This window comes from Stegodyphus dumicola, chromosome 2, assembly GCF_044657685.1.
Source record: "Stegodyphus dumicola isolate Sdum_Otavi_A_Nest chromosome 2, ASM4465768v1".
In the NCBI taxonomy this organism is placed as follows: domain Eukaryota; kingdom Metazoa; phylum Arthropoda; class Arachnida; order Araneae; family Eresidae; genus Stegodyphus; species Stegodyphus dumicola.
Window position 1 is genome coordinate 116,737,584 of NC_140769.1, and position 19,172 is coordinate 116,756,755.

The window sequence follows — 19,172 nt, forward strand, 5'->3', positions numbered from 1 at the left end:
GATCCATTCTTCAAAATAACTTGTAATTTCGTAGCGAAAATCTCTCCATGATTTTTCAGTGCTCTTTTATTGCATCACAAATTTTTTTCTGAAGCTTTCATTTTATTGAAGGATTTAATTTAAATCTCTTCAATAAAATGGCCTTAATGTACTCATAATCTTCAAAATTTTCTTCAGATTCCCTACCAATTAATTGAATGGTTTCAGATGGCTAAAGTCAATAAACATGAAACCCAATCTTTAGGATCAATCTTTGTCCTTTTAGCTTGTCTTTCAAATAAGGATAAATAAATCACAATATCATCGTGTCTTAAATTGAATTTGGGAATGAGCTTAATTAAATCAAAATTATGATGTCCATTTTCATTTGTTGGCGGAGTTTGTGTTAGTCGAACACAAGATTCAATATTGAGTTTTCTCAATACAAACTCTATTTGCTCAAACTCCATGCTGCTGTGCTTCTAATTCTTCTTTCCTTCGTTGTTCCTCAATCTCTTCTTTCCTTCGCTGTTCCTCAATCTCTTCTTTCTCCTTTCTTCACTGTTCCTCTTCTTTTCTTTTCCTCTCTTCAATAATCGTTAAAAACACTTCTTTAGCAAATGCTTCATCATATGTATCACTTTGAATTATTTCATTTTTTATCGCCACAATTTTCATACTTGGATCTACTTGAATTTCTAATTCAGCAGCTAAAACCAGCAAATCCTCTTTTTTCCCACATCCCATAAAAGCCATGTCTCAATTTTAAATAAACTGTATTCTTTGCAAATTTAATTTAAAAAAAAAAAATAAACTAATTTCTTGTTAATGCGTCCTTCAATTTATCCTTAACATTAGTTAAAGTATGAACTCCCTGATTGCGGTTTTTTCTTTCGTTGGGGAAACAAAAAAACAAAAAAAAAAAAAAAATTGTTTCTATGTGTAACACTGTAGCAGCTGGCTGACGCCAAGTACTGATTTCTGATTTTATTCAGTCAATAGACTCTTAGTTTTATAAAAAGCAATTTGTTTTCTTTTTTCTTTTTTTTCTTTTTCTATTTAAATATAATTCACAATGAATTTAATTTTATTTGGCACAAAAGTCAATCAGTGGAATCAATACTTAATGTGTTGTTCACCTACTCTGGCGAGTCAAATGAAATGACATTTGAACACTGGCGTATTCATTACTTTGACAAGTAAATAAACTAATATTCCATGATGGAAACAATAATTAACTTTTTGTAATCTTAATTAATTATTTTACGTTTACAAGGTAAATTGAGCTCTTACCTGAGTTATTTTGGTTCGTAATTATATGCGGGGAAACCCCGATCCTACCGGCTGCGCCAGTAAAAATCCTTTCCTTATTTCAATATAACGTATATTGAACCTTGTAGGAAGAACAAAGCTAAATTTTCAGAATGAACAAAATACTTTTATTTGAATTTTAGTACAGAAGCAAAAAAAAAAAATAAATAAATAAATAAAATGCTGCAGCTCTTAACTATTAAAATTTTAAACTCTTAACTACTACAGTTAAACTCTTACAACTATTAAAATACTAAAAAATTAAACTCTCTAAACAAAAAATATAAAAATCTCCTGAATTCTCTTCTTGTTGCCACATCGTAAAATGCAAGTTCTTGTCCTATTATATATATTTCACGTTCAAGTCACTATCTTTACAGATGGCATGCAGAAATTATAAAACTAAAAATATGAAACCGTAATTTATGAAATAAAGAGCAGTTATGATCTAAAGGGTATCAAAATGTACAAAATAAAGCTTAATATTTATTTGTTTACTTTATTAAACATTTCTTTTAATGCGCGCATGCGTAAAGCATACATTACGCATAGTCGAAATTAGAAAATTGCCAGAAAACTATTTGATGTGTATTCGTGATATATATAATGACGAGGAATTTTATTTAAATCATATCAAAGACGGAATACATCGAAATGAAATGCTGCATTTAGTAAGGAATTATAAGCCAAATAAAATAAAAACATCTGCTCCAACTTCCAGTTGATTGCACACTGTGTCGTAGGTTCAAATTATTTGTAAATATAACCAGAGAGAAATTCAAAAATTTATCTTGGTGCACTTTATTCAGTTTGCAACAAGAATAATTCATTTGACAGAGTTTTTCTTAATTTATGGTAAGCTATTTCCCTTTCTCTTTCATTATGCACAAGCAGGTGGGAGGAGGTACAATGTTTATTCTTTCAGATAATTTTCTTCATATTCTATCAAGAGTACAAATAATCCTCTGCCTTTTTTTTAATAATAAATTGGGCATTTATTATGAAAGTACATTATGTTTTATTTAAAGTACTGTCTATCACCAGCCACTATTTTCCCCCATGTTTCTGACAGCATATGGTTACCGCATCAGGAGAACTCTTCATCTTTCAAGGCTATCCTCAAATCAACCCAGTTTTTGGTGTCTTCATATGAAGTGAAGCACTGCTGAGACAGGTAATGCATCATCAATCAAAACAAGTAATGATCCGTATGAGCAAAATCTAGGGAATACAGCAGGAGGGAGAAAAGTTCTTCATAAGTGTTTCCGATTAGGTTTTGATCCGCGCCACAACATGTAAATAAGCATTATCAGGGAAGAGAATAAATTTTTCATGTCTGAGTTAGGAGTGGGTGCATTTTTCTTTGAGTGCTCGACTCAGTCTCATGAGTTGTGTTTGGTAGAGAGCCCCAGTAATAGTTTCGTTCAGTTTGAGCAACTCGTAATACATGATATTGAGTTTATCCCACCACATACACAGTATGATTTTTTTTCCATGAATATTCGGCTTGGCTGTAAATATTAAAGCATGCCTTATGATTTCTTCTTTTTTGAGTTATCTTAGTAGATCCATTTTTCATCACCAGTGTACTATGGAAAAAGCCCTTTTATTTATGCCTGAGAAGCAGCATTTCACATGTAAAATATTGGCTTCTGTTTATATGGAACCCGATTTCCATGCTTTTGAAACATTCTCAATGATTTTAAACAATGTGAAATTGCTTGTTGAGTCACTCCTAACCTAAATGCAAGTTCTACTTGCATTTTGCACAAATCTTCATCCAATAATGCTTCCAGTTCTGCATCTTCAAACATTTTCATCCTTCTGCTAATTTTTTCCTTCAACATCAAATTCACCATTCTTAAACTTTTGAAGCAATCACAATAGTTTCTTAAGGCGGCAGCCTCATTATATGTTTCTATAAGCAGTCTTCACTTAAGGCAGCCTCATTATATGTTTCTATAAGCAGTCTTCACTTAAGGCAGCCTCATTATATGTTTCTATAAGCAGTCTTCACTTAAGGCAGCCTCATTATATGTTTCTATAAGCAATCGATGTGCCTCAGATGCAGATTTCCTCAAATTAAAGAAGTAAATCAAAAGTTCTTCTAAATGAATGCCTCAAAACTCAACATTTTCACACAAAAAATATATGATGGCTATACAAAATTGTTAATATTTCAAGGTTATGTAAACAGATGTCCAACCTTACAATATTACATCAGACAATTTTAACCATAACTTACTGGTGGCACCATTTATTGTCAACGTCAGAGACTTATTTGTACTCCCAACACTTTTTTATCATAATTATTTAAGTATATTTTTTTCTTTTTTTTAGAATTCATTTTAATTGTTTGAATTGCATAGTTGAATTACATTTCTTCAAATGCTTACTTTAAAATGTTCTACTTATTCCTTTGAACTGTGTGTTTTAAGTACATTGTGGCAATTCATTGAAAACCATAATAAAATATGAAACCACATTTGGCATTATTATTGCATAAAAGCAAGAAACCAAATTCCAAGATTGCCAATGTATAGAATCACATTTATCTTTAAAAATTTTGAATAAAAAAATATAATTTTCTGCAAGTATGCTTAGAAATGCATCTACTTTAAGATGGTAAAAGTTTTATAGATTTTTTAATTCACTTTTTTTTTTTTTTTTTTTTTTTGAAAAATTTATAAAAATTACTAAAAAATACAAATTTAAAAAGTAAATCGGAAAAAAAAATTCACATTTTATTTGCATTAAACCTAAAATTCAAGTTGTGAAATGAGGAATTGGTGAGTTTAATTTAAAAAAAAATAATAATAAATATATACCAAATTCAAAATTCTAAATCTTACTTCGAACTGTTCGATTTTTTCTTCCAATTCTTGTGTAAAGCTTAGATTATCTTTCAAATCAATTTTCCCTGGTAAATTGGTGTATTCCACTATGCGTTGTTTAATCCGAAATTTTAATTCCATTAAAACATCCAATTTAGTCTTCATAATAACATCATGTTTGAGTTTATTCTCCTCCATTTTATATTCATCAAGGAATTTTATCAAAGTTCCAAGTTTCGTTTTCACTACGTGGCGTTGGCGATTCAATGAAACAATATTAGTAGCCATATTCTTCTCTGGCGAAAGCGACCAAACTGTTCATGCTGAAAATAGTTCAAACTTATTTAATGAAACTTAACTTCAGTAAATGGACTGTAATGTTAACAATAACAAATTTATTTTAACAAAAACAATATTAGACTAGAAGAGAAACACGCTAATGTGACAATCAAAATCGTAAAAACAACCTTGTATTTAGCATAAGTATATTGAAACAATCAATTTCGAGGGCAGCTAAAGGTCCCTCCTCATCAGGAAAAAGAAATACCTAGAAAGAAGAAAAATAAAGGGGAAGGAGTTTCAGAAACACGTGGTCCTTATCAGCTCTGCACGTGGTTATAACCATATTTTTAATCAGAGTTACACTGGCTGCCTCCTTTTACTGAGCCAAGCTATCTGATCAAACAAATCCGTTCAGTGGTTGCTTTCCGTTATTCGAAGTTCAGATTGTGAGCGTGAAGGTGCAGGTGCCCCTCGCTCACTATTTTTAACTTCGGTAATTTTCTTGTCCTTTGTTTAATCAGATAGCCTGGCTCAGTAAAAGTAGGCGGCCAGTGTAACTCTGATTAAAAATCCGGTTATAACCACGTGCAGAGCTGATAAGGACCACGTGTTTCTGAGACTCCTTCCCCTTTATTTTTCTTCTTTCTAGTTATTTCTTTCTCCTGATGAGGAGGGACCTTTAGCTGCCCTCGAAATTGATTTAGTGTTTCAATATACTTACGCTAAATACAAGGTTGTTTTTACGATTTTGAAAAACAATATTATTGAATACTAGCACGCGCATGTGCTTATAGTTACCTATGTCACTTAGCTAAAAGCGAGCAACCATATGCTCTTACATCAAGACAATCTGCATACATACTAATCAGCAAAAAACGAAATAACTTTAGGGTTACACTAAAAGGCAAACTGTGCTTGGCGTAAAACAATACTGCCAAGCAATACTCTTTCAGACACCGAACACCTGTTGTCCAGTATTGTGGATGTTGCTTAATCCAAAATCCAACCTGAGCAATTTTCTCATTCAGTAAACAATGTTTTAATGTATTTAATTAATTATAGGTTGTATTCCTCATCAGTGTTTGAACATGAGTTTCCAGATTTTTCTCTTCCTGAAGTTAAGAGAATACCAGTTGATGACATTTTGTTACAAATGAAAGTAATTATTTTTCCCATTTATTATGTTTTCTGAAAAAAAATTCTTAATTTCTATTTATTTATTTACCTATTAATTTTATTATATGTTATTTTTGTTTTTCAATTATGTAATTTGCTGAGGAAAGTATTTTTGTACTTCAAAAGAAAAATTAAATTACTCTTTAGTGACTGTTATTTGTTGTTATATGGTTTAGGCTCTTGGAATTGATAGAGTTGTGAACTTCCCTTTTCCTTGTCCACCAGATAATAATGCTTTAAAAGTAAGTAGTTTTTTTTTTTTTTTTTTTTTTTTTTTTTTAAACTGTATTTAAATTTTAAGGGATGTAAAAAAGAGAGAGTCTATATATGCACTAACAGTAAAATTTATGATAACATGCAATACAAAAAAGTACAAAAGGTAACTAACTGAATGAAATAATAATTAATAAAATGTTTAGAACAACTTGATGTTACATTTATGCAATACAGTCAAAAGTCTTTAATCCGGACTCGTCGGGACTTCGGCGATTCCGGATTATCGATTTTTCCGGATTTATAGATCACCAGTTTAAATCTGGTAAGATGGCATGCAGAAATTATAAAATTAAAAATATGAAACCGTAATTTATAAAATAATGAGCAATTATGATCTAAAGGGTATCGAAATTTACAAAAAAAAAGAAGCTTAATATTTATTTGTTTACTTTATTAAACATTTCTTTCAATGCACGCATGCGTAAAGCATACCTTACGCATAGCCAAAATTAGAAAATTGCAACTAGAAAACTATTTGATTTGTATTCGTGATATTTAAAATGACGAGGAATTTGATTTAAATCATATCAAAGACGGAGTACATCGTGATTAAATACTACATCTAGTAAGGAATTATAAGCCGAATAAAATAAAAACATCTGCCCTAAAGATAACGATAGTGCTGACAGATCAACTTGCAGTTCATTGCCGGTGCCGCGACGTCCCCCCGCTCAGAGCAGAGCAGAGTGAAATTGATAAACAGATTTCGGAACCGTTAGATAAACAAAGGATGTGCCTTTATCCATTTTTTATAGCAATTCGTTTTTTGTTTGATGGACATCGAAGTATACTTTCATTTTCTAGATCCTTTGGGAACTCCAGCATCGGAAATTCTATTTGACATAATCGAAAGTTCAAGCTTACTTTTATAAAATTGCTCTTACAGTCTGCAAAAAATAATAAGCCGGATCCAATTCGAAGATTAAGGAACAACGCAATCATCAACATTAACTGAAATAGATAATTAGATAATTTTAGCTTATACTGTCCGTTTTACATTAAACGCGCACACGAAAACGTATTTTGCGCTTGCGCAGACACATATGCTCAGTCGTAAATGTCTTGCGCGCACGCGTAAAACGCCTATGCGCATGCGTCAACGCATCGCATGCGCAGAAAGATTTTAGCTTTGAGGTCCGGATTATAGATCATTCCGGATTATGGGTGTTCGAATTAACGACTTTTGACTGTATTCAGTATTGTGATCCTGATAGATAAAGATTATAATCAACATTAGGTTTGTGTATTTTTTTTTAAAAATATTTGCATTTGTATATTTAGTAATTAAAATGAGTAAGTTTAATTTAAGAAAAATGCTGTAAATATAGAGAACTGATAGCATATCTAGTACAATTTTCGAAGCATGTGTAATTTGAATCCTCACAGTTTTTTCATTTTATTCCCACCTTCTTGATTTAGCAAAATTTTGTGATGTTTCTTCTAATTATCAAGATCATCAACTGATACTGAAAGCATTGTTTAGTTTGTAATACATCAAATATAATTATACAGAGTGCAGCACATAAAACTGGCCTGTACCTTCATGAGACATCAGAAGATAAACGTAATCAATGATTAAACAAAGCCTATTGTCTCCTATTAGCATATGCATTGTAGACTCTATGCCAAAGATTCTGGATTAAGTTCTGGACTGCATAATGGCAAGTTCAACATGCTGTTATTTTGGGGAATTAACGAGATTTACAAAATATTTGGCTTATGTATAAGCAGATTATCCATATGCTATATATCGAGATTATCCTGCTGGAATTGCCATGCTGCATTCCCTAGAAATTCATAAAACAAAAGTAAATGCTCTTCTGAGATATTTTCAACTACAGTACAAAGTCTTTAATCCGAACGTTCATAATCCGGAATGATCTATAATCTGGACCTCAAAGCTACAAACTTTCTGCGCATGCGCATAATACGTTTATGCATGTGCACATGCATTTACGCTTGTGCATAATATGTTTACGCATGTGCGTTTAATGTATAACGGACAGTATAAGCTAGACTAAAATTATCTAATTATCTATTTCAGTTAATATTGCAGATTGCGTTGTTTCTTAACCTTCTAATGGGATCCGGCTTATTTTTTTTGCAGACTAAGAGCAATTTTATAAAAAGTAAGCTTGAACTTTTGGTTATGTCAAAAAGTGTTTCCGATTCTGAAGCTGCCAAAGGATCTACAAAGCGAAAGCATGTTTCAGTGTATCGCTTCTGATAGTGAAGAAAGTAACAGAGAGGTTATTGAAAACGAAAAAAATTCGATTGACAAGTAAGTTGGTATTCTCGACACAGCAATTACAAGACTTGAACAGTGGAATAGTACAAGAAATTATGTCAGTTTATAGAATTAAAGAGAAAGTATTAACACAAAAAACGAAGCAACTTAAACAACTTACATTGAAACATTGAAAGAAATGTTTATAAAGTAAACAAATAAATATTAAGCTTTTTTTTTTTGTAAATTTTGATACCCTTCAGATCATAATTGCTCTTTATTTCATAAATTACAGTTTCATAATTTTAATTTTATAATTTCTGCATGCCATCTCACCAGATTTAAATTGATGATCTGTAATCCGAAAAAACTCCTAATCCAGAATCGGCGAAGTCCCGACGAGTCTGGATTAAAGACTTTGTACTGTACTTGCTCATGACATTGGCTTTCTAAGTTAAATCCAGCTGGAATCATGACAGATCCATTGCTGTATTTTTTTAGGAAAAATTTGAGGTTGTTTACTTAGATTACATGAGTAATGAATCTAAGCATCAAGTTATCTAAATTCTTTTTGTAGTATATCATGGAAAGCTGCATTTTCATAAGAGAAATGAGCATGATACCACTGCATTCTGATAATATGTAATAAGGTCTCAGGATAGATTTCTTTTTCTGTTAGAAACAATATATTATTCATTTGTAAATTGTATACGCAATTGCAAAAAGTCCAGACGCTATCAGAATCATTTTTTGTGCAAAGTCTGGATCACCTATTTAAAAAGAAATAAAATATTTATATACCATATATTCTGGCATATAATGCACACTTTTAATGCAAAGTATAAGATTGAAAATTATGGGTGTACATATATCAGATATAAAGATGATAGATTTAAAAAATAAGAAAAGGTGAGTATTAAAAAAAATATATTTCTGCATGTACCTAAATGTTTTTTTTAAATAGCATTCCTTATGAATTAAAAAAAATTTCCTTATCTGATAATACGAAAAGCTCGTCATCTTCTGTTATATCTCCAGGTGTATCATCGAATTCTGTTTCATCTTCACCATGACTGTTATTCTGATCCATAAACTGATAATCATTTTCCGTTCCAACTAGATTGTTAGATATACTACACTTTTAATGACTTTTGACTTATTATATGGGGTTTAATTTTATTCCATGCTTTTATTATCCTCTCACACACTATTTTTAGACTGGTATGACACATTTGGCCTCCTTTTCCTTCCCTGCCTTCAATGTTCACTTCAGAATCACTGCTTCAAATAATTAAAGAAAAAACATCTAACTGCTAATTCCATGAATTCATTTGGTTCGGAAGTGTATGTTTACCTCAGTGTCCCCTTTTTCTCAAAACCCTAGTATAACATTCTTCTACACATTTGCATTGAATACAATGCACCCTCATTTCAGAATTATTTACTCCCATTTCCCACATACACATATTATTCACTTAGTCAATTCAATATACTGTTGTTGGAAAACCTGGGAAAAATCTTCGAATGTTTGACTTCAAAGGGTAAGAGCATCACACATGTATGCATCTTTCATTTTCATGAAATAATGTATGTATCTCTCATTTTCGTGAAAGATACATACATGTATGATGTATGTATCTTTGCATTATGTGTAATGTTTGTATTATGTATTACGTTAGATGTATGTATCTTTGTATACATGTGTGATGTATGTATCTTTGTATATATTTGTGATGTATGTATCTTTGTATACATGTGTGATGTATTTATCTTTGTATACATGTGTGATGTATGTATCTTTGTATACATGTGTGATGTATATATCTTTTTTTTTTTTTTTTTTTACAAAGAAAAAGGATGTGCATTATACAACAAATATACCTGAAAACTAAAAAATGTAATTTGAAATTATAGGTATATGCTATATGGTAAATATGTTTCAAGAATAGTAGTCTACTTTAATGCCATGTGAGAATAGATATCTCTGAAAATATCATGTTTCGGTTAGCCAGTGACTATATGGGGTTGCTATTGATTTGGAAACAGCTGAAGTTCTGTAGATCCTATTAGACAAGATTGTGAATTGTCACTACAGCTTAAATAGTCACAAAGTCTGAAAAAGGTTTTAAAGTAACCTTCTTATTTGATCTGAATTGAACATAAAAGGCACAACTTATGCTACAGACAAATCACCACTTGTGGCTCTGTTTATTAATTAAGCAATAACAGACAATTAATTCAAACACAGGTACATAGTCTAAAACTACACATTCAATAAAATAAGCTATAATCTGCTCAATTATTTTATCAGCAAGTAATTTTAAAGTATTGGCTAGTGAGAAAATGCCAAAGTTGGAATACCACTTTTAAATAGAGCTGGTGAAAAATTAATATTGGATGCAAGTGCTAAAAGCTCTTTCATTCTCTTAAGATTAAAAACTTTGACTTAAATATTGTTAAAGCTAATTTTCATACTGGTAAGAAGTGTGGGAGGTTGAAAGATAAAAAAATCATAATAACTGATTAATTAAAAGAAGGTGCATTACAAAGATCAAAGGTAAATTGAAAGACATAATGTGCACAACAGCCAATAAGTATAAAAGGAGATTGAGTTATTGTATACGCTTCTATCATTGCTAAATGGTGTGAAAAGTGCTTTGAAAAAATTTTGAAGCTTTGATTAACAATGCAATTTAATTGAAAATCTGAAAGATGTTGATGGAATTTTAAAGTATGTAGATCTATTTGTCTAAAGTAATGTTGGCTATCTTGATACTTCCTCATAACAAAAGAGTTCAAGAGAATTTTCAGTTTTGCTAGTTGCAAAAGAGTTCAAGAGAACAAGGACTATATTTAAATCCAAAATTATTGGTGACACACTGGGAAAACTGTCATTAGCAAAAACATATTTTTGTGGCAATTGCTATGAACAAAATTATAATGCTTCTCTATTAAATAAAGCAAAATCTGTATAAAATGATGTAAATAATCATGTGTTAGTATTTTTGTACTATCTGAATTTGAGGTCATTATCTTAAAACATTTTAAATTTTTATACTTTTATCCTTTAAAAATTATTTTTGATGCTAAGAAAATTCTCTTGATTTTTAGCTTTGATACGTTGACAGATATGCTAGTTTTATCCAAGCATTAGAGATATGATGCTCTAGCTGTTTTTAATTTTTCTCAGTGAAAAGACTCGCTGTTTTAGCGTTTTCCAGATCTTCTCCATGTATCAAATGGATACAAACTAATTTCTATCAAAAAACATCCACAAACACATCCTTTTTTTTTTTTTTTTTTTTTTTTTTTTTTTTTTTTTTTTTTTAGGAATATAGCCCTCACATTAATATAATGAAACCAATAACCTATAATGAAACCAAAGCCTGTTTTTATTCTTCTATCTTATCTGAATGTATTTCCTATTAGTGGGAGAATATTCAGTTCAAGAATAACTGTTGTCATGCTAACTTTAATCCATCTTCCATTTTGTTAATAATAAAGACAACTGAATGAAGGTGATTTCATATGACCATAATAATAAGTAAATTTTCATATAGCCATAATAATAAGTAAACTGTAAAATTTTATATTTGGTTTTTAATATTGAAGCAATCATAAATCTTGTTAAGTTTTTAAATACTTAGTATTGGATTCTACACTTTTTGCTCTTTTGAATTTGTTACTTTGCAGGAAGATACGCAATTAATTATTTTTTATTTTCTTATATCATTGTTTAATATAACTGGTTAACCTAGTGGAGAGTCAAAAAAGATATGATGTCTAGTGCATGATTTTTAAGTTTTATCTTTAATGGGAGAGAGGAGAGGATCTCACTTATTTCATTTATATTGTATGTAAACTTTTTAATAACTACTTACTGGTAATTAAAAACTTACTGGTACTTATTGGTATACATCTAAAGGTTTAGAATCTTTGTTTTTATATGCTGCATTTTTTTATGGCCGGGCACATTATTTAATAGCCATTAGCATTGCACCACTACAAGGTCTGGAATTGGTGGCCATTTCATTATGGAAGCACCTAATAAGTGGCCACGGTTGCCTCCTGTGAAGCGACAAATAGTTAAAGCCATGCCTTTTCTGGAAATCGAACCCAGGGCCATCACTATGGCAGTTAGAGTCACTGATCATTCTAACTGGTTGGGCAGCATGCTGCAATGTATTGCATGTAAGATATGTATTTATTTTATAAATTTTTTGACAATATATTTTATTTTCTTGCTATAATTTTCCAGGCTGCTGAGAGAAGGCTTGTTTTGTTAGGTGCTCTTCAAGACTTAAAAAAGGGAGAAAGATACAAAGATATTGAAAAATGTAAGTTTAATGTTTAAAATTTCTATTGGTTTGAGAATGCTGCTACAAAACCATAGTCTTTATACTGAATTGTAAGGTTAAAGGATTCATTATTATTAGCAGTGAATTTAAAGTTATAAATAAAACGTGTGAGAGATTAATAGATTGTACTTTTAGTATTACTTATTTTAAATAAGTAAAACTTATATTTTAAAAATTTTTTAAGAAATTTATTAATGTAATTTGTTTAGGGGAATACTCAGCTAAAGTGACTCCTCTTGGTAAAGCTATGTCTCGATTTCCACTTAGCCCACGTTATGCTAAGATGTTGCTGCTTTCTTTTAAACACAACTGCATTTCTTCCATCATAGCAATAGTTTCAGCAATGACAGTTCCTGAAATATTTTTGCGTTCAAATGTTTCTTCTTTGGATGAAACTGAGGTATGTAAGCTATTATTTTCCTTTTGGTGTGTGTGTTTTCCGCATACTTTATGTATATTATCATGATCATCATTATATGATTGGCTGATAATCCATTTAAATTGGGAAGGAAAAGGTTAATACATAATTTAAAATTGACCAAGAAAAAGCAACTCTTATTTTGCATAGTTTCTAAATCTACTCCAACCTAAGATATTTTTGGGACCATTTTTAAATAATAATCCATTGTTATTTTTTGTCCTCTTAAAAAGCTTGCTCTAGTCTTCTTATGTAGTTATTGCTGTTTATCAAATTTTGCCCTTGCAATTTTTTTAGATAGAAAGATTTTAACATAGAAAGATGACGGTGTTCAGGATTTCACCATCATCTTTCTATCTTATTTTGGTTTTCGATTTTCTTCTCATTTCTTTAATGAGTTAGATTAAATTACAGAGCAGATTTGAACAAAAGGTAGCATTTTTCATCTTTGAAGCTTTTTTTTTTTTTTTTTTTTTTTTTTCCCCGACTGCAGGGTATTAATCAGAATTTTTAGTTTTTATTATGTTTTATTAGTATTAACAAATATTGATAACACCATTGCCTATATGGACACCTCCTTTTTTATGTTTATTTGGGCCTAGTTGATGAGTGGCTGAGCAGTAAAGCCATTGAACACTGGTAGTTTGACCTGGTTTTTTTTATTTCAGTGAATGGACTGGCTGATGAGAGTTTTTATGGTTTTTCCCGTGTCTAATGTCACTACAAGCCTGTATCTCTTAAAAGGTTCTCCATGAAGGCATCCATTCCTGTAGGCAAATAGCTCTCAATGTCAGATTGGGCTTAAGGTGTGCCAGCTGCTTAGGCAAAGCTAAATTTTTCCCAAACCCTCTTTATTTATTATTGCATTTCTTTATTGAGTGGAGCAGAACTTTACAGTTACATTTTTACGTTTAAAAAGCTGTACTTCTTTTTTTTTTTTTTTTTTTTTCCAGTTTTTTTTATGAGGCTATTTAGAAATTCTGAATCCCCTTATATGTTAACATCGGCAACAGAATGTGGCATTTTTCAGAAGAATAAAAGAGTTCAAAAACAGAACATCAGACCATTCTGTAGAACTTTTTATTACATGCATTGCACTTGTGCTTTATTTTAACTAAATCTAGTGTGGCTAATGTAGTGAAATTGGAATAAGTTACATAACAAAAGGGAGAGCATATCTTTGATATCATATATGTTTGCCTTTAATGGTTGAAAGTGGTCTTGAAAGGGTTATAGGCTCTCTTATGCAATATTTATGTCTCAGAGTAATGTGAAAAGATTGAAAATAATCCATTGTTGAAATTTTTCCTTCATTGAAAATAATCCATTGTTGAAATTTTTCCTTCATCTTGTCAATAGAGGTAATTGCATCAATAGAGGTAATTCTTTAAAAAGAGCTGATTTTTTTTAAACATATTATACACTCCTTTGCTTGGTTAACTTCAAAATATTGAACCATAATCTTGGATACATCTGTCAAAATTGACATTAATAATGAAATTCATTCATGTTGGAAAATTGATTTTTAAGAAATCTGGAATTTGGCACATGGTTTTTCCTTAATGGTTAGTCATTAGGTTGTTATGGTATATTAAGCTACTACAGGGTTCGTAGCGGTCCTTATAAGTGCTTATAAGTCCTTATATTTGAAAATAAAATATAAAGGCCCTTATAGGTGCTTACTTTTTCTTTAAAGCCCTTATTTTTTGTTTTTAGTGCTTATTTTTTGCTTTTAGAACCCTTTTTTTTTTTTTTTTAATGAACGCGCTATTTTTACCCATACCAAAGCCGAAACTAAATAAACAACTTTTCTTCCTAATATGGAATGCCAGATGGTGAGTCATACTCCCGGAAATAGCTTTTTCCCCCTTTCTCTGCATTAACATGGTGTGCACGATGGTCAAAGAATTGCGAAAGCAGTAGAAAATTCCGCTACATTCAGCATTCTTTTCCTCCCACCCAAATACTACACACGTTTGAATTTCTATCAAGATCTTAAAAATTTGCATTCTCGTTCTGCTTGGTCAGGTCATATTCGCGTTTATTATGATTGTTATGCTCATATTATGAGCATATGTATAAATGTTTATAATAACATAGTTGCAGTAACTGCTGAAGTATAGTAAACTTCCAAAAATGGTTGTGTTTTAACACAGATTAGCTTTTCTAAGGAATAATATTCGGAATGGCTTAAATAAAGGGATAATAAAGTAATCAAATAGTCAAAATAATTTCATATTTTTGGCCAATATATTATACAGTACGAAGGTTGGGAGGTCTCCCCTTTCTCCGCAAAATCTTGAATATTGAAACTGTTACAGTTCGCTGCAAAACAAGCAACGGACTTTTTTTTTGGTCACTTTCCAATCTGGATTGAATAGGACTAAAAGTTCTGCGGTCTACCAACCCAAGCGAAGAATGATTCTATTCCGGAAATTTAACGCCGTCTGTTGAAAATTAGAATGAAAAACACCAAGTTTTAAAACACCAGTTATTAAGTTCTTTATTCTCCCAATACCGGCAGTTGTTGATTCCGATTGCGTAATATCACGTAGGGAAGAATTACGGTGCACGTAATGCGCAATAACGTTTGCGATATTTTGCAGAGATAATTAATTTTGATGTTCAGTCCAAGATTTGTTTATGAACACTTACTTACTAACTGAGGAGTTGTTTATGAACACTTACTCACTGAATGAGTTTTACTGTGCTCTTGCTAAGCAGAATATTATTTAGATCCGTTGGTTTATTTTTATATGATGCACATATTGAAATGTCAAAAGCATTTATTTAGCGGAAAAATCTAAAGAGCGGCTACAGTCATCCCCCCCTCCACTCCTTCAAGTTACCCTCGACTGTCCGAACATTCGCCAATTCCAAGTATGCGGGTTAGTTAAACTTTTACTGTTAAAGATGACTGCATGAAGCAAATTTCTGTCTTCTGATTTCAGAAATGTTCCTCTTTTTTACTTAAATTACTTTGCTTGCAATATCTGTTAAGAGAAAACTGATATACAATGAAAATTTAGAAAAGAGTTCAAGAGAATTTTCAGTTTTGCTAGTTGCAAAAGAGTTCAAGAGAACAAGGACTATATTTAAATCCAAAATTATTGGTGACACACTGGGAAAACTGTCATTAGAAAAACATATTTTTGTGGCAATTGCTATGAACAAAATTATAATGCTTCTCTATTAAATAAAGCAAAATCTGTATAAAATGATGTAAATAATCATGTGTTAGTATTTTTGTACTATCTGAATTTGAGGTCATTATCTTAAAACATTTTAAATTTTTATACTTTTATCCTTTAAAAATTATTTTTGATGCTAAGAAAATTCTCTTGATTTTTAGCTTTGATACGTTGACAGATATGCTAGTTTTATCCAAGCATTAGAGATATGATGCTCTAGCTGTTTTTAATTTTTCTCAGTGAAAAGACTCGCTGTTTTAGCGTTTTCCAGATCTTCTCCATGTATCAAATGGATACAAACTAATTTCTATCAAAAAACATCCACAAACACATCCTTCTTTTTTTTTTTTTTTTTTTTTTTTTTTTTTAAGGAATATAGCCCTCACATTAATATGATGAAACCAATAACCTATAATGAAACCAAAGCCTGTTTTTATTCTTCTATCTTATCTGAATGTATTTCCTATTAGTGGGAGAATATTCAGTTCAAGAATAACTGTTGTCATGCTAACTTTTTTTTTGGTCACTTTCCAATCTGGATTGAATAGGACTAAAAGTTCTGCGGTCTACCAACCCAAGCGAAGAATGATTCTATTCCGGAAATTTAACGCCGTCTGTTGAAAATTAGAATGAAAAACACCAAGTTTTAAAACACCAGTTATTAAGTTCTTTATTCTCCCAATACCGGCAGTTGTTGATTCCGATTGCGTAATATCACGTAGGGAAGAATTACGGTGCACGTAATGCGCAATAACGTTTGCGATATTTTGCAGAGATAATTAATTTTGATGTTCAGTCCAAGATTTGTTTATGAACACTTACTTACTAACTGAGGAGTTGTTTATGAACACTTACTCACTGAATGAGTTTTACTGTGCTCTTGCTAAGCAGAATATTATTTAGATCCGTTGGTTTATTTTTATATGATGCACATATTGAAATGTCAAAAGCATTTATTTAGCGGAAAAATCTAAGGAGCGGCTACAGTCATCCCCCCCTCCGCTCCTTCAAGTTACCCTCGACTGTCCGAACATTCGCCAATTCCAAGTATGCGGGTTAGTTAAACTTTTACTGTTAAAGATGACTGCATGAAGCAAATTTCTGTCTTCTGATTTCAAAAATGTTCCTCTTTTTTACTTAAATTACTTTGCTTGCAATATCTGTTAAGAGAAAACTGATATACAATGAAAATTTAGAAAATGTTCAGAATTTAGATTTAAATTATTTAAATATCAATATGAGTGGAAAAATTAATTGTATTTATTATTAGATTCCAAGCAAATACAATAAATATGCCTTATTATTATTTATTTTCTCTATTTTGAACTGAAATTTCATCATTAAATCTTGTAATATAGTTTAGTTCTTCATAGTTTTTTTTTTTTTTTCTCTCATTGTAAACTAGTTCTGTAAATTGAACTGTTATTTAAAATTAAAAACAAACAAACAAAAAAAAGTAATTATTTTCCATGGTTGAGGTAATGCTTATTCTCTCTTAATAAGTACTTCATTTCTCATATTTTAAATTACAAGTCTAATTTTTAAGGTTATGCAGTTGTGTATGATGTAATTAGACAGGTGCTTATTTTTTTTCTTAAAATGTGCTTGAAAAGTGCTTATAGGTGCTTATTTTTTTAACTAAAATGTGGCTATGAACCCTGTATGCTCTCTCTAATGTTTGAGAAAACAAAACTGAAGTTTCCCGATCTTTCCGGAACAGGAATAGTTAATGTGGCTATGAACCCTGTACTAAGACTGCTATTGAAATGATCCTACCTGAACATGAGTTACTGTATTACCTGCTATATCTTATAAAGTCCAGTTCTTTGATTATGTTATCAAGACGCTAAATTAAAGAAGAAGAAAATGTTTAATATTCTACTCTACATTCTACTGTTCAAATTTTACCTATAGGAAAAATAAAGGTTGATTTAGCAGTTTTTCAGGATACTTTCAAGCACATTCTAGCATGTGCAGAAAAAAAGCATATACAGTCAAAAGTCGTTAATCCGGACTCATCGGGACTTCGGCGATTCCGGATTATCGATTTTTCCGGATTATAGATCATCAGTTTAAATCTCGTAAGATGGCATACACAAATTCTAAAATTAAAAATATGAAACCGTATTTTAGGAAATAAAGAACAATTATGATCTAAAGGGTATCAAAATTTACAAAAAAAGAAGCTTAATATTTATTTGTTTACTTTATTAAACATTTCTTTCAATGTAAGTTGTTTCGTTTTATGTGATAATACTTTCTCTTTAATTCTATAAACAGACATAATTTCTTGTTCAGTTAAAAAGCTCCACTGTTCAAGTCCCGTAATTGCTGTGCCGAGAATACTGACTAACTTGTCAATCGAAATTTTTTCGTTTTCACTAACCTCTCTGTCACCTTCTTCATGTCTTTATCCATTTTTTGCAGCAATTCCACTTTTTGTTTGACGGACATCGAGACATACTTTCGTTTTGTAGATCCTTTGGGAGCTCCAGAATCGGAAATTGACATAATCGAAAGTTCAAGTTTACTTTTATAAAATTGCTCTTACAGTCTGCAAAAAGTAATAAGCTGTATCCAATTTGAAGATTAAAGAATAACGCAAGCATCAACATTAACTGAAATAGATAATTGTATAATTTTAGCTTATACCGTTCGTTATACGTTAAATGCAAACGCGAAAACTTATTCTGCACTTGCGCACACGCATATGCACGTTCGCATAAAGGTCTTACGCGCACGCATAAATGCCTATGCGCATGTGTCAACGCGGCGCATGCGCAGAAAGTTTTTAGCTTTGAGGTCCGGATTATGGGTGTCCGAAATAACGACTTTTGACTGTAATAAGAAACAGAAAAAAAAAAAACTTAATGAAATAATTACAGTGGAAAAGAAAAGTGCATGAAAATATTATGATGTAAAACATCTTAACAAAATAGTAATAATAATAAATAAAATAACATAAAGCATTTGACAAAAATATTCTTCAACTTAATATTCAAAAAAATCTGTAGTTTTTAAATCAAAGTATGTTTTCTTCTAATTATTTTATTACTGTTGATAGAGTGACTTTAATCAAATCAGATGTTTAAATATAGTCTTTTCTGTTCATGTTGCAGA

General features: G+C 30.8%; 1 protein-coding gene across 1 annotated transcript in view; it reads left to right on the plus strand.

Annotated features, from left to right (window-relative positions):
* kz (putative ATP-dependent RNA helicase kurz) overlaps positions 1 to 19,172 on the plus strand; it is a 186,950-nt gene that overhangs the window by 97,074 nt on the left and 70,704 nt on the right. Inside the window, 4 exon segments of the mRNA XM_085811070.1 lie at positions 5,469 to 5,565; positions 5,759 to 5,824; positions 12,344 to 12,422; positions 12,653 to 12,843. Of these exon segments, the coding sequence (XP_085667196.1) occupies positions 5,469 to 5,565; positions 5,759 to 5,824; positions 12,344 to 12,422; positions 12,653 to 12,843 (433 nt within the window).